At 39.3% G+C, this 13,888-nt stretch overlaps 1 protein-coding gene across 2 annotated transcripts in view; it reads left to right on the top strand.

Annotated features, from left to right (window-relative positions):
- The first annotated feature begins 3,784 nt into the window (after positions 1-3,784).
- Positions 3,785-13,888, top strand: part of LOC126248139 (dual specificity mitogen-activated protein kinase kinase 7-like) — a 176,284-nt gene continuing 166,180 nt past the window's right edge. For both annotated transcript variants that reach the window (XM_049948835.1, XM_049948834.1), the window contains exons 1-2: positions 3,785-3,964; positions 4,230-4,378. In XM_049948835.1, the coding sequence (XP_049804792.1) occupies positions 3,814-3,964; positions 4,230-4,378 (300 nt within the window). In that variant the 5' untranslated portion in view covers positions 3,785-3,813. The remainder of the gene's footprint in view (positions 3,965-4,229; positions 4,379-13,888) is intronic.

The following is a 13,888-nucleotide window of genomic DNA, read 5'->3' as shown; positions in this document are numbered from 1 at the left end:
ATCCACAGTCAACATCTATCTTCATGAGTTCTGGGAACCAGGGTGATGCACAACTTTTTTTGGTGTGTGAAGCTCACCCAACCCCCCCCCCCCCCCCACCTCCTCAGTTGAGTACAACGCACAGAACATTCATGCAACCTTATGAAACTGTCATCAAAATCCGTCTTGGGTATATTGTTCAGCTTGCACGTCACATTGGCTTGAATGTCGGTTATATCGTCAAGGTGTCGTCCCTTCATGTGAATTTCTACACTGGTTTACGTCGACAATGTGATGTCTCATCACCAGTGATGATTTTGTTTCCAGAAAATAATTGTGGGCATTTTGCGTTTCAACAAAGCAGTGGAAGGAACCGTTGTTTTTGTTTGAGAGTCAAAGTGTGCAGGACAAACTTTGCACACACTTTTCTCTTCTTTCAAACATTTTGGAAAGCGTTTCAACACTTGATATTTAGAGATATTGCTCCACTGAGATTTGTGACACAACAACAGTGCCACACAACACCTGCACGTCCACTATCTAACGCTGTCTGCTCACAACTAATTGGTCTAATGCAGTTCTGTTGTTTACATTTGATAATGCAAGGGGGCACCATAATTATGGCTTCGCTTATACCCCATGAATAAAATCACTCTCCGAACTTTTTGGAGGGACAGTATATAAAGAACAATCCATCTTGAACAAATAAAGCAGAAATGACGTTCTTTTTTGATGATGCAAGCTTCATAATCAAAGCCAACAGAGCTGCAACAAGAGAAGGAGCAATATAGAAAATATTAGAACGTGTTATTAACTGGCTCTCGGTAAATTGTCTATCAGTTAACTTAGAAAAATCACATTATAGTAATAGTAGGTTAGTTAAAAAACTTAGTTCCTAAAGGGAATCATATGACAGTAGTATGTTACATAGAAGTTGTACTCATTCTGGTAAACAATGAAACTGCGCGTCGTTACGATATTACTTTAGTGACGATCGTCCTGCGTTTGGCCTAACACTGAAGCTCACGAAGCAAAGAGAATTTCAAAGAGAGTACAACATAGGTTCATTCCGACACCATACAGCAACTCTTTTCAATCAACAGCAACCGAACATGGATAAGGAACTTATTTTTAGTCAACTTAGAATTCTTTAATTTGTCAGATTCCAATGCTGGCTCGTTAACTGTGCTGTCATGTGACAGATTTTCGGATATCTTGCCGTTAAGAGATCCTACTTTAGCAGAACAAGCGATTAAATTTCTGATGCCTTAGGATTCGATATATAAGTGTTAATCAGGGTTTTCGACACTGATGTTCCTGAAGAAATAAATAGGCCTGTATAAGCCGATTGGAAGTTGAACCAGTTGTAAGGATAAAGATAACGTCTTTTGAACCGAATTTAGAGTTCATAGTTAAAAGTAAACAACTACATACTTCCCACTAATAGAGGACAGCTGATATAATATAACTGTGAAACTGTAATTACCATTTTATTGTTGAAACTTGACGCTTGAAAGACTTTGTTTACTGTTTAGACTTTAGAAAGTTTTTTATTTTGCTTCACTATCAGCAACACGAAAATTTGAGCTTTATGCCTCCTATAAGTGCCTCCTATAAGTGCTGTTGTGGTCTTGGCGGTATCGTGCCAGCTGTGCTCATTTTCTCATTGTTACCAACGTGATTAATCTAACAATTTTTCCACTATAGTTGCACGGCAAAGTGATGTTACAATAAGTTGAATTTAATTTCATATTCTTTGCTACTTACCAGTAATGTATATGAAAATAACAGTCCCTGTACTGCCAAATCACTTTGTAAAAGTTCACCTGCGTGGGCTGTCAGGGAGAAGGGGCAATGCAGTACGGCTTCAGTAATGTATCTCCTCTGTGCCAAAGATTGTATCCTAGCAAATGTTGGCATCAATGTACAAAGGCAGGAGAAGAACTAGCGGTAGTGGCGGTAGCTCTTCCAAATGTTCTAGTGTATAGTAAAAAAAATTGTCAGTGGTTCAGGAAGGGAGGAAAAAAAAAACAAAACAGAAAGACCGGGTTGGGACAAAAAAATTGGGATACTCTGCTTTAAGGCATATTAACAATTAAAAAACTTTGATTCCATTACCATTAGCGATGCGCAGTGTACATTTTCCGTCTGAAACTTTAATATTTGTATGAAATTTTGTATGCACTTTTCTCTTACTTTGATCCAAGTGAGAAAATAAAAATTCTGTTTCACCACGTCCAGACAACTTACTATACCTGTTCCTGACGCCCAAAACCTGTAAATCACACGTATTTGCTACGAATATTTTCATATCTGACTTTATGCAGAAATTCGTTTCCTGCGAGTTAATTCGCAGTTGGCGCCAATGGCCACATCGTTCGTACGAGATAAATCGTAGTTGGCAGGCAACGTGTTAAGCTCTTCAATCCGGCACTACGTAACGTGATGTTGCTCTTATGAATCGTATTATATGGCGTATTATCAGGGGAGCTACCATATAACTTTTTTACTTAAAATTTAGCTTATGAAATCTGAATTGCTGTACAAACTTTCATGGAAGATAGTTAAGAACAATTCCGATTTAACCAACTGTCAAACAAAAAAACTGCATTAAAATCGGACCTTTCGTTTGGAAGTTAATGATGCCACTGACACACACACAAACGCACTTTAAGCTTGTAACACCCCTCTGTTTGCGTCGTTCCGGTTAAAAGGAAAAAAGTGCAGTAATAGTCAAGAGTTCTGGCATCCTCGCATCATATCCAATAGGAAGAGCCTACAACAGAAAAAAATTTGTTGCGCTCTGAGAGACGATCCATAGTAGTTGAGGGTTAATTAAAAGCACACGGTACGTTACTTACCTCTCTTGAAGTTCGGAACTGAAAACGCACTGACGTTTGTGCATTGCGAAGCTGGTTATACAATCTGTACGCCCTACAATACTCACGCCAACAGAACAATAACGAAAGGGCTACAGGTAGGGAAATCCAGCTCAGTAATACCAACTTCAGCGCAAATATTATTGAGGGTCTCGGACTTCAACGCGTCAGCAGACAGGTCGTGTAAACTCATTCTATAATGTGGTATATTACGTTTGGGATATGATAAGGAAATAAAGTGTAAAACACCTTTACAGTGCAAAAAATGGGAGAAGTTACATGTTGAAACATCCCATGGCCTAGACTTGGATTTGATTTGTTAAAACCGGAACATTTAGGCGTCCCGGGCTAAACCCAGTCGGGACAGGGGGACAGGACTCCAAAAACCGGAACTGTCCAAGTCAAATCGGGACTTCTGGTTGCTTTAAGTAAGTTCGTTGGGCCGGTCCGCGTAACTACGGTCGTGAAACTATCCAGAAAGTTTAAGGCCTGTTCATTTGGTACCAAATATATTCATATAACACTATGTATTTCTAAATTTAAAGACACTATTCCCTATATTGAGAATCCGAGACGATATTGTGGAATGATTCTTGCATTTCCCTAAACGGCAGTCTAAAACTAATGCCTGCACACGCGCAAAGTCTTAATACCGTGCTTCAGTGATCAATATATTTTGAATTACGTCATGATACGATCAAACTATATTTATACGCTAACGCAGTTCTCAAAACTGACAAAGTATCACAGAATGATAATATTTGTTTATTAAATAAGTTATGCTGTAGTTACAATGAGTATCTGGTACCACTAGTAACGCTTTTACTGTGCAATGACTTACTTCGAATGCAGTCGATTATCGTCCATTAAATATATCGATATGCAATTAAGAAATTATATCGATTGTTAGTCGATAGTATGTCATCACTGATAGTTGCCAGTTGTTTTGATCAAGATGTCTAATACACCATTAGAAAATAGAATATTAGATTTACAGGCTAGGTTGAAAGCAGAAAACGAAGCGAGAAATAGAGACAAAATGCCTGCTGACTTGGGGAACGTGACGGAGAGTCCGAGGCAAGGATCAGGACGTAGACCTCGAGCATGTAAGTCAGGCCTCCCGAAAGAAAATTTGCATTCTTATGCCAAAAATCATTGTTGTTTAGTGAATAAGAGTCAGGCGTCGTCATTAGTTTCATGCAGGGTACCATTTGTTACAAAATCCTCACGTGTCGTTTTACGTTACATGGGTTACACCCAGTATTATTGTGAGATGGAATTACCACGGTGATCGGTGACCGCTGTTTATTTACTGTGTGCCAGTGCTACGTATGTGTGTGTTTTGTGTTTAATTCTGTCGTGTTTATATAGTGGGCGAGGTGACAGCACCTGCAAGACCAAGAGGAAAACTTGACCTCCCTGTTGGATATATGGCACAGCAGAGGAATCAGAATCAGGAAATAGACAATAAATTAAAGGAAATTATGAAAATGAACGGCATTCTAAACATCAACGGCAAGGTTAGTTTCTTCTGTGAATGATTACTCTTCGCGAGTTTATAATGTTGTTTTATTCTATTTATGCTCTTTACGTCGTGACAACAGAATATGAACTGTTTTTATTTTCATGTTGTGCTTCATGAGTATATGATTTGGTATTTATGGCACATTTTAATGTACAGTTTTGTATGCTGTCACATTTAAAAAAGGTTTGCAGCATTGTTACTCACTAAACTGAAGCTTTAACTAAAGGATTCTGTTGTGAACTCGTACGGTTTTGTGTGCATTGTACTGTTATTGATGGGTAGGTAAACCTCTGTTGTCATTGACAGGTACTCTGCAGCAACAGTCATTTGTGTGCTGTTGTTTGTGCAGTAATTTGACAAATTACGTTCCCTGTTGTGTGTTTTGAGAATAAATATGACAGACCAATTCATGGGTGTCTAAAATTTTGTTTTCTGTTCAATTCAGACTCTGCATTGAGCAACACAAGTGTTGTCATGTAATTGTTTACGTTTAAATTATGCCGGTGGGAAAAAATTGATACTTATGACCAAGCATTATGGTGAATGGAGATGTTGTCAATCTACAAATAACAAGTTTTATTGGAACATATGAAATAGTCTTCTGAATTAGTGCGGTCTGTTTGTTTCTACTGTGTTGTGTAGTCAAGTCTAACAAAAGGAAAGTTGATAGTCAGGGCAGTTTTAGAGGACTCATCACATTGTGGTGTTATCATTTCTGCTACTTTTTCATTTGTGTGAAGATCCTACTGTGCTTCCATAATGTGTTTAAAATTCTTGCAAATTTATATGGTGAGTCATTGTTGTTAATTTCGTTTGTTTATTTATTTTGTGGTTTTAGAGTGCCCAATGACTGGATTATTGACACACTTCCTCGGCTGTAGTTACTTTCAAGAGATTATATCATAGCAAGAACAATGACAGTGTTCAACTGAGCCAATACATATTAGCCCAGTAGCATTTTCTGTTGTTGGACCAAACAGCACAAGGGATAGAAAATGTTATTGAGATAATGAAACTATGGTTTTAATTTGATTGAAGTGCCTTTTTGCTTGTATTGAGTACTACCAGTTTCAAATGGTAAAAAGTAGTTTTAAAATTTACTGACCAAGAATGTAGGTCTGTGGCATATTTTTGAAAGAGAAATTCACTCTTGAGAATAGCTCTATTACAACATTCGAGTTGCTTTTCTATTTTTTAGGTATAGCTCAGAGTATGTCTTCTTTTGATTCCAGTTGTAAAAACTCTGCTGTCTTACTTGTAATAGAAACAGTGTTAGGGTCAGTAATGAACCGGAGGATGAAAATTGTAAATCTCTCTTCTACAGGGGTATGTAAATGCCTGCTGTACCCATTAGCACCGAAATTAACATTACTATCTCATAATTCTTATTGTATGTGACAAGACATTTCTCATTTGAGAGGAACCAAGTCTCTCACACAGTAAGCTTTTGATGTATCATTGATTCACACTGCTGTGGCCACATTCCACATGTCATGTGACGAAGTAATGTGGTTGAGTGGTTATGCCACTGGACTCACATTTGGCCCGAGCCAGTTTCAAGTCCTCGTCCTGCCATCTGTATTATAGTTGCTGTGGTTTTCCTACATTGTTTAAAGTTAATTGGTAAATGGTTTCTTTGAAAAGGGTCCGATCAACTTCCTACCACCCTCCACATTTTTGTTGTGTCTGCTTGTGCTATGTCTCTAATGACCTTGTCATCAATGAAATATTATGCTGTTAAGAATCTTTCTCTGCACACTTGGACTATTTATCGTTGTGTATACTCTACAAGTTATTCCATGCCTTTTGTAGAAAGAAGTACAGGGCAGTAATTCTTGTTCTTGTTTACATTCTGTTAACGGATGCTACATTCAAAGAACATTTGCTTGTATGCTTCTTTAAATGTAATAATCGGTGGGAAAGTCAGATTAGGTATTCTTTCCATAGGTCATTATGTACAGTGAAGTAGCAGTTGTTAAAAACCTCTGAACGTAAGGCCCTCAAAATGTCTGAGGCAACCTTTATGTGTTACATTCCACATTTATTGTGCAATATTCCACTGGAGGTAGTAAGTAACTCCATAACCATCTTATACAAATCAAATATAAATTGTACTGGTATTCTTTGAATTTATTCCGTGAAGTACATGCGCTGATTGGTGTGTGACGTAAGCAATAGGCCACAGAGACTAGTGAATAATGCGAGCTGTTGGTGTAGTCTTTGAAATGTGGTTCAAATGGCTCTGAGCACTATGGGACTCAACTGCTCTGGTCATAAGTCAAAAATGTGGTTCCATATATTAAGTAGATGCCTCTGATACTTTTGTTTATATGTTTCAGTTGCAGTATTTATCATTTGTGTGTGTTGTATATAATATGTTGTTTAGTTATTGTGGGTCGTGGCTTAGGCCGTGTGGTTTAGGGGAGAGAGGCAATGAACTGGATGATGCTGTTTACAAGATCTATATAGGTCTAACAAGAAAATCCCCACTCATAACCTGTTATTCCAAGGAGGTCTCATTAATTTCTCTGTTTTTGTTTTGCTCTTGTTTTAGTGTTGATGATGATGTCATCTGTTGGTTGCTTCTCAAAGCTAGTATCTGTACCTTCTAGTGAGTGTTGACATCAGATCCCCCAACAGATAAATCTGTTACAGTGTTCTTTAACCCACTTTAAAATATGAGATGATGATAGGGAAGGGGGGGGGAGATACTATCATACAATAACACCCCCCCCCCCCCCAAAAAAAGTAAAAGTATGTGTGTCTGAAATAGTAGTTCAGTGTACCCTGCTATATCTGTCTCCAAACAACTGGAAACTTTCAGTGAAGCTGCAATGATGGAAATTTCAATTGTACCTCCATTGACAGGCAATTGGTTGCCATTCCTTAATGATAAAATTTTCTGTTTCATTGAGCAAATGCTCAGTGGTATGTTACCTGAGAAATATCTGAGAGAAAACAATGTTTACGTTCCTGTGTTGATGAAAGACCTCGAAACATCCTTCAGCCCAAAGAGATGCCCCCTTTTAGGAAACAAACAGTTTATTTTGTTCAGCGACCTGAATAAAATATAATAATGAAACATGTGTTCCATCATAGTTTTCTTCTGGGTGGCTGAAATTTTTTCTTCTATCGATGCCTAAATGTCGATCTTTCTAAAATATAGAAATTTCATGCAGTTTTTAGTTGATTGAAGATATAACACATGTACATTATGTAGATATATTTGTATAATATGTAGAGACTTTTAAACATCCATACATTCACTCACTGTCACCTAATTCCATTATGTTAGTGTGATTTTCAAGTTCTTCATACCACGGCTTGTTGTTACTACTAGTATGTTTAAGTTGAAAATTAACTACAAATAACACAAATGTTAGCAAACCAAGAGGCTGGACTAATTAAATTGAATTGAATTTTGCTTGATCCTGTAGGATTACATTGTGTACAGTGAATGTGCATGTAATATAGGACATGTCAAAAATACAAAAATCTTCGTTATGACATATTCCTAACTATTCTAACATAATTGATTATAATTAACAATATTTACAAATTTAATGTGAGCAGCCCTCATCAACACTGTCAAATTCCTTTTCCACCAGATAGTCTTTTAGGTTCTTTGAAAACTTAGTATTATGTACGTTGTCACCCAGTTTTTCAGCCAGTCTTCTTAGTAATTTGATACCTGAGTGCTGTGGGGTCATTTTTTATCATTGTCAGTTGGTGGGGTATGCTTTGTATGTCATTCTTTCTCCATGTGTTGTAGGTGTGTACACTAGCATTTGCGGTCCACTCTGCACTATGTTTTTGTGACATATGGTATAGTTTTATATATGTACAAGAGGAAAAAGTTAACATGCCTAGTCTTTTGAAGGCATGATGGAGGAACCATGTGTTGTAGGTGTGTACACTAGCATTTGTGGTCCACTCTGCACTATGTTTTTGTGACATATGGTATAGTTTTATATATGTACAAGAGGAAAAAGTTAACATGCCTAGTCTTTTGAAGGCATGATGGAGGAACAACAAAAACATACTGGTAGACTGAATTGTCAAACAGACTTTGAAGTTTACAAGCTGATGACAGGCTGTTGACAAATCATTTCTCATTAGCACCTCTGCAGAAAATTTTACTCAGAATGCCAACTATAAGGTAACATACATCTCTTATTATCCTATCATTTATATCTTTTTAAAACACACACACACACACACACACACACACACACACACACACACACACACACACTACAAATGAAATGAGCGTTGAAACTGTATAAAACTGTTAACATGACCTATCTGGCAGACTTTATCTTTTTAATGTTTTTGACAGTTAACATGTTACTACTTTGACAACAGTAATAGACAGAATTCAGTGTTGCTGATAGATGAAATTCCACCACTGTAATACTACTGACAAAACACTGAGAAACAGTAGATCAGTTACATTGAGTGTAGACATCTGCTACTCATAATAGTAGTCTATGGCATGTACCTTTGAAATTTATCTTCCAACTACTGTGGAAATATTTAATCTTTGTTGGGGGTTTCTTTTCTGTTCTACTGTGTCGTGAAAAAGTTAACTATTGAAATGAAAAAATAAACTTTTAATTACATTTTTGTTACAGTTAAAGTACAACTATTTCATTTTTAAGTAATCATATTAGTACCTGTTAAGGGATTATCAGTATAAACTACTGAAAAAGTTTTTTACGACTTGCATAATTTGTGGTTGTTGATGGGAAACCTCTTTCTCAATATGACAGTGAGTTGCTGTGTACAGTCACCTCTGTAATGAAGATGAAAGTAAACCAGCAAGTTCAGTGCAGTTCAGTAGAGCATGCTACTTCTCTAATCACAGATGGGACACTGTAGCCTGTGTGCACAGTTGATTCTGTCTTTATCTTGAAGGGTCATTTCAAGCTTAGACCACAGACCCACATTATTGCAAGAGGTGTTGTCAGTGTGTGAAGTTCCCTGTGAAATTGCTGTACATTATGACGACACGATTTAAACATTCAGTTGCCATCATGAGACATCAAATATCTGAGATCTTTCTCATAGTGGTCGCTCCAGGCAACTCCAGCTGACACAAGTTAACAACAGATTGTAGTTCATAGGTACCCTAAGGACTGTGTGTTGCTTTTTGGAGGCTACTGGGAGTGTTGTATTGACCTAGCCTTCTCCCCTCAAGCAGTGTGGCATCTAGATGTTCATTACGAATGACCATTCGAACTCTCTAGCACTTTGTGTGTGGTGATGGTGGTCAAAGCAACCTGTGGAATGAAGCATGGATCAGTGGCACTGGGCTCCATTCATCAATCTGTGTGGGATCTGTATTGTGCCTGACAATCACCTTAGAAGAATGTATAGGTGACCAGGCATCGATGCGCATCTTAGACATGCAGGCCCTTTGGTTTAGCAGGGCTGTACACTATTAGGCCAGGATCCTCCAAACTATTCTCCCCCAGTCAGCATTTTGACAGTGCTTTTGACTTTCAAGATGATAATGCACAAGCACTCCATGTGCACCTCACGAGTACCTTTCTCCGGGAAGCAGGAATCAACCAAATGGAATGGCATCTGCTAACATGAACCTGACTGAGCATATTGGGTACCAGTCAACATTTGCAGTGCATGGTCACGGAAACCTGTCTCAGATGCTGGATGACCTCAAAAGTGCTGCCGACAAAGTGTAAATCAGGCTCTAGCAGCGATGTCTTTGTTAACAATGTAGGAAAAGACAAGTTGCTACTTTACCGTAAAGAAAATGTGTCAAGTTGCAGACAGGCACCATTAGAAGACACTCACATATAGCTTTTGGCCACAGACTTTGTCAGTAACACACACACACACACACACACACACTTCATGCACCTACGACTGCCAACTCTAGCGTCTCGGGCCGGGTGCAGCATCATGTGAGATGCAACCAGCAATATGGAGGGGGTTGGGGAAGGGATAGGAGTGTACGGCTGGGGAGAGAGACGATTGCTGTCTGTTGGAGTGTGCAGGCACTAGACTCCCAACAGGCACAGCGTCAAGAGGTTGTGGGGCAGGGAGGTGTGAAAAAGGAGCAAGAAAAGGAGAGGAGGGGGGGGTGGGAGAAGATGGGGAAAGGATAGGAGTGTACGGCTGGGGAGAGAGACGATTGCTGTCTGTTGGAGTGTGCAGGCACTAGACTCCCAACAGGCACAGTGTCAAGAGGTTGTGGGGCAGGGAGGTGTGAAAAAGGAGCAAGAAAAGGAGAGGGGGGGGGGGGGAAGATGGGCAGATGCATTGGCAGAGGGGCTGCAAATAAACAGGATGTTAGATGAGAATGGTGAGTAAATGACAGGACAGAGGGGGCGGTATGTTACCGTAGGTTGAGGCCAGGATAATTATGGAAGCAGAGAATGTGTTGTAAGGATAACTCCCATCTGCTTAGTTCAGAAAAGCTGGTGGTGGAGAGAAGGATCCAGATGGTACAGTGAAGCAGCCATTGAAATCAAGTGTGTTATGCTCAGCTGCATGCTGTGCCACAAGGCGGTCTACTTTGCTCCCGGCCACAGTTTGGCCGTGGCCGTTCATCTTAGTGGACAGCTGATTAGTAGTCATACCAATATAAAAAGCTGTGCAATGATTGCACCAGAGCTGGTAAATGACATGGCTGCTTTCGCAGGTGGCCTGGCCCCTGATGGGATAGGATAAACCTGTGACAGGACTGGAATAGGAAGTGCTATGTGGGTTGATTGGGCAGGTTGTGCACCTGGGTCTTCCAAGGCAAAGGGTTGGGATTGGGAGTGTCATAGGGATGGACTAGTATGACGATTAGGTTAGGTGGGCGATGGAATACCACTTCAGGAGGGGTGGGAAGTATCTCAGGTAGGATGTCCCTCGTTTCAGAGCACGTTGATAGGTAATCAAAGCCCTGGTGACGGATATGGTTCAGTTTTTCCAGTTCAGGTTGGTACTTGGTGATGAAGGGGACACTTCTTTGTGGCTGGGTCTTGGGGTGGTGGGAAGATTGGGGGTGTGATGGGAAATGGCACAGGAGATCTTTATGCGGACTGGGTCTGGGTGATAGTGCATGTCTGTGAAGGCCTTGGTGAGACCCTCAGCATACTGAGCAAGGGAGTTAAGGGAGTTTTTATCACTGCAGATACACCATCCCTGGGTAGCCACACTATATGGGAGGGATTTTTTGGTGTGAAGAGGATGACAGCTGTCAAAATGCAGGTACTGTTGGTGGTTGGTGGGTTTAATGTTGTCACAGATGTGGATGGAGCCATCAGAGAGGAGGAGGTCGTCAACATCTAGGAAGGTGGCATGTTGGGTTGAGGAGGACCACATGAAGTGGATAGGAGATAAGGTGTTGAGGTTGTGAAGGAACAAAGATAGTGTGTCTTCGCCCTGAGTCCAGATCACGGAGCTACCATCAGTTTGCCAAAATTGCAGTGCAACATGAGGTGAGATGTATGTAACCTGTTGTTGTCTTCTGAGTAACTACTTGAACTGTTCAGTTAATGCAGTGGAGTTGCTTGTCATATGTTCATTGACTTTGCCAACTCTCAACCAGGCTGTCAGCTTTCCACTTAACCTAGACCTTAGGCAGATCAGTTTGCCACCTTCATTCCAGTAAATAACTTTTTGTCAAATCCTATTCACTAGTTTTGCTAACAACCAAACTATCACTTTTCAACATGACCTAGACCTTACGTCTACACTACAAATCAGTCTGACACCAAAACCTTCATTCCAAACAAACAATAAGATATTCCTTAGGCCAGTATTACACTATCAAATTTCTTTGTCAAATATATTTGATGGTGTAATAGGAACTTTGTCAAATGTCGTCCAATATTTGATCAAATCTAGGGCCTCGCTGTAGATTTGATCAAAGAAATTGCTTGTTTTCTGTTCACTGCAATGTGCCATGTTACCACATGGGGCGCTAGCATCACTGCAGTGTTCTGTCGTCTGTAGTGTTTTTATAAACATTGTCAGTAAATACAATTGGTGTGTGCCGACAACTACAAAATTAATAGAGATGTATGAAGCTGATGAGGCGCTTTACAAAGTTTGGTACCCTGAATACAAAAATAGATTAAGAAGATTGGAGACCTGACCTGACCTAACCTAACATAACCCTCTCCTGTATCAAGGAATCGGAGTGTTACAGTGAGCCTATCTTCTGAAGATGTAGCAGTTCTTAAGTGAATATTGTGCTTTGTGATATGAGGATACACTTCACTGAGCACATACAGAAATGTATGCTCATCCATTCTTAAGTAATTGATGTACGACTTGACATCTTCCACTGTAAGCTCACGTAACAAGTTTTGTTGAATGCTTTTATCGTATCATCGTAAAACCCACAGCTTCACCCAGATTAGATTAGTTTTTCGTTCCATAGATCCGTGCTGAGGAGATCCTCGTGGATGTGGAACATGTCAATTTTTTTAAGCTGAAATAACAATACTAATAGTATGAATAAATACAATACATCATTTGTTTCTATTAAAAATTTCGTCAATGGAGTAGGAGTTGGCCACTAGTAAGTCTTTCAGGCCCCTTTTAAACTTATCTTGATTTGTAACTAAATTTTTTATGTTTGCTGGCAAACTATTGAAGATGAGTGTTCCTGAGTAGTGGACCCCTTTTTGAACTGAAGTAAGTGCTTTTAAGTCCTTGTGCAGATCATTTTTGTTCTGGTGTTGTATGTATGAACTGAGTTGTTTGTTGGAAAAAGAGATATATTATTTAGGACAAATTTCATTAAGGAGTAAATATAGTGAGAGGCAGTAGTTAGTATGCGCAGTTATTTGAAGAGGTTTCTGCAGGACGTCCGTGTATTTACTCCACAAATAATACGTATTACACGCTTTTGGACTCTGAAAACTTTTGTTTGACTTGAAGAGTTACCCCAAAATATTATACCATGTGACATTATGGAATGAAAGTAGGCAAAGTATGCAAGCTTTTTCATTTTTATGTTGCCTATGTCTGCTAATACTTGAATTGCAGATACAGATTTGTTAAGGCGTTTCTGCAGTGTGCTACTCCCAACTGAATTTATTATCAAGTTGTAATCCCAGGAATTTAAGACTGTCAAACTCGTATGTATGGTTCCTTTTTTCCCCCCACTTTTTTTCCGCATGTGCTCACAATGCAATTGCGGTACGTGCAACTGCTGCGGTTAATAACAAGTTGTTGTCAGCCATCTTGAACTTTGACGAAAATTTGATGACAGTGTAATACCCCTTCTAGCGCTACGTCAAAGATCTTTGTCAAATATATTTGACGGAATATTTGATCACATCTTTGATCAAATCTTTGACAAAGAAATATGATAGTGTAATACCGGCCTTAAGCAGTGGCTGTGGAAATTCAAGGAAACCATGAGTAACCTGTGAAGAACATGTAATGTTTTCAGTTTTGTTACTTGAAATATGAGGTCCATCCAGGAAGTAAAGATCGCTTGCACGCACACCTGTCTTGTGGCAGCCGCTTTTTGGTT

The sequence above is a fragment of the Schistocerca nitens genome, chromosome 3 (genome assembly GCF_023898315.1).
Source record: "Schistocerca nitens isolate TAMUIC-IGC-003100 chromosome 3, iqSchNite1.1, whole genome shotgun sequence".
In the NCBI taxonomy this organism is placed as follows: Eukaryota; Metazoa; Arthropoda; class Insecta; order Orthoptera; family Acrididae; genus Schistocerca; species Schistocerca nitens.
The sequence above is the reverse complement of the archived record's forward strand: the minus strand, read 5'-3'. Positions and strand labels throughout refer to the sequence as shown.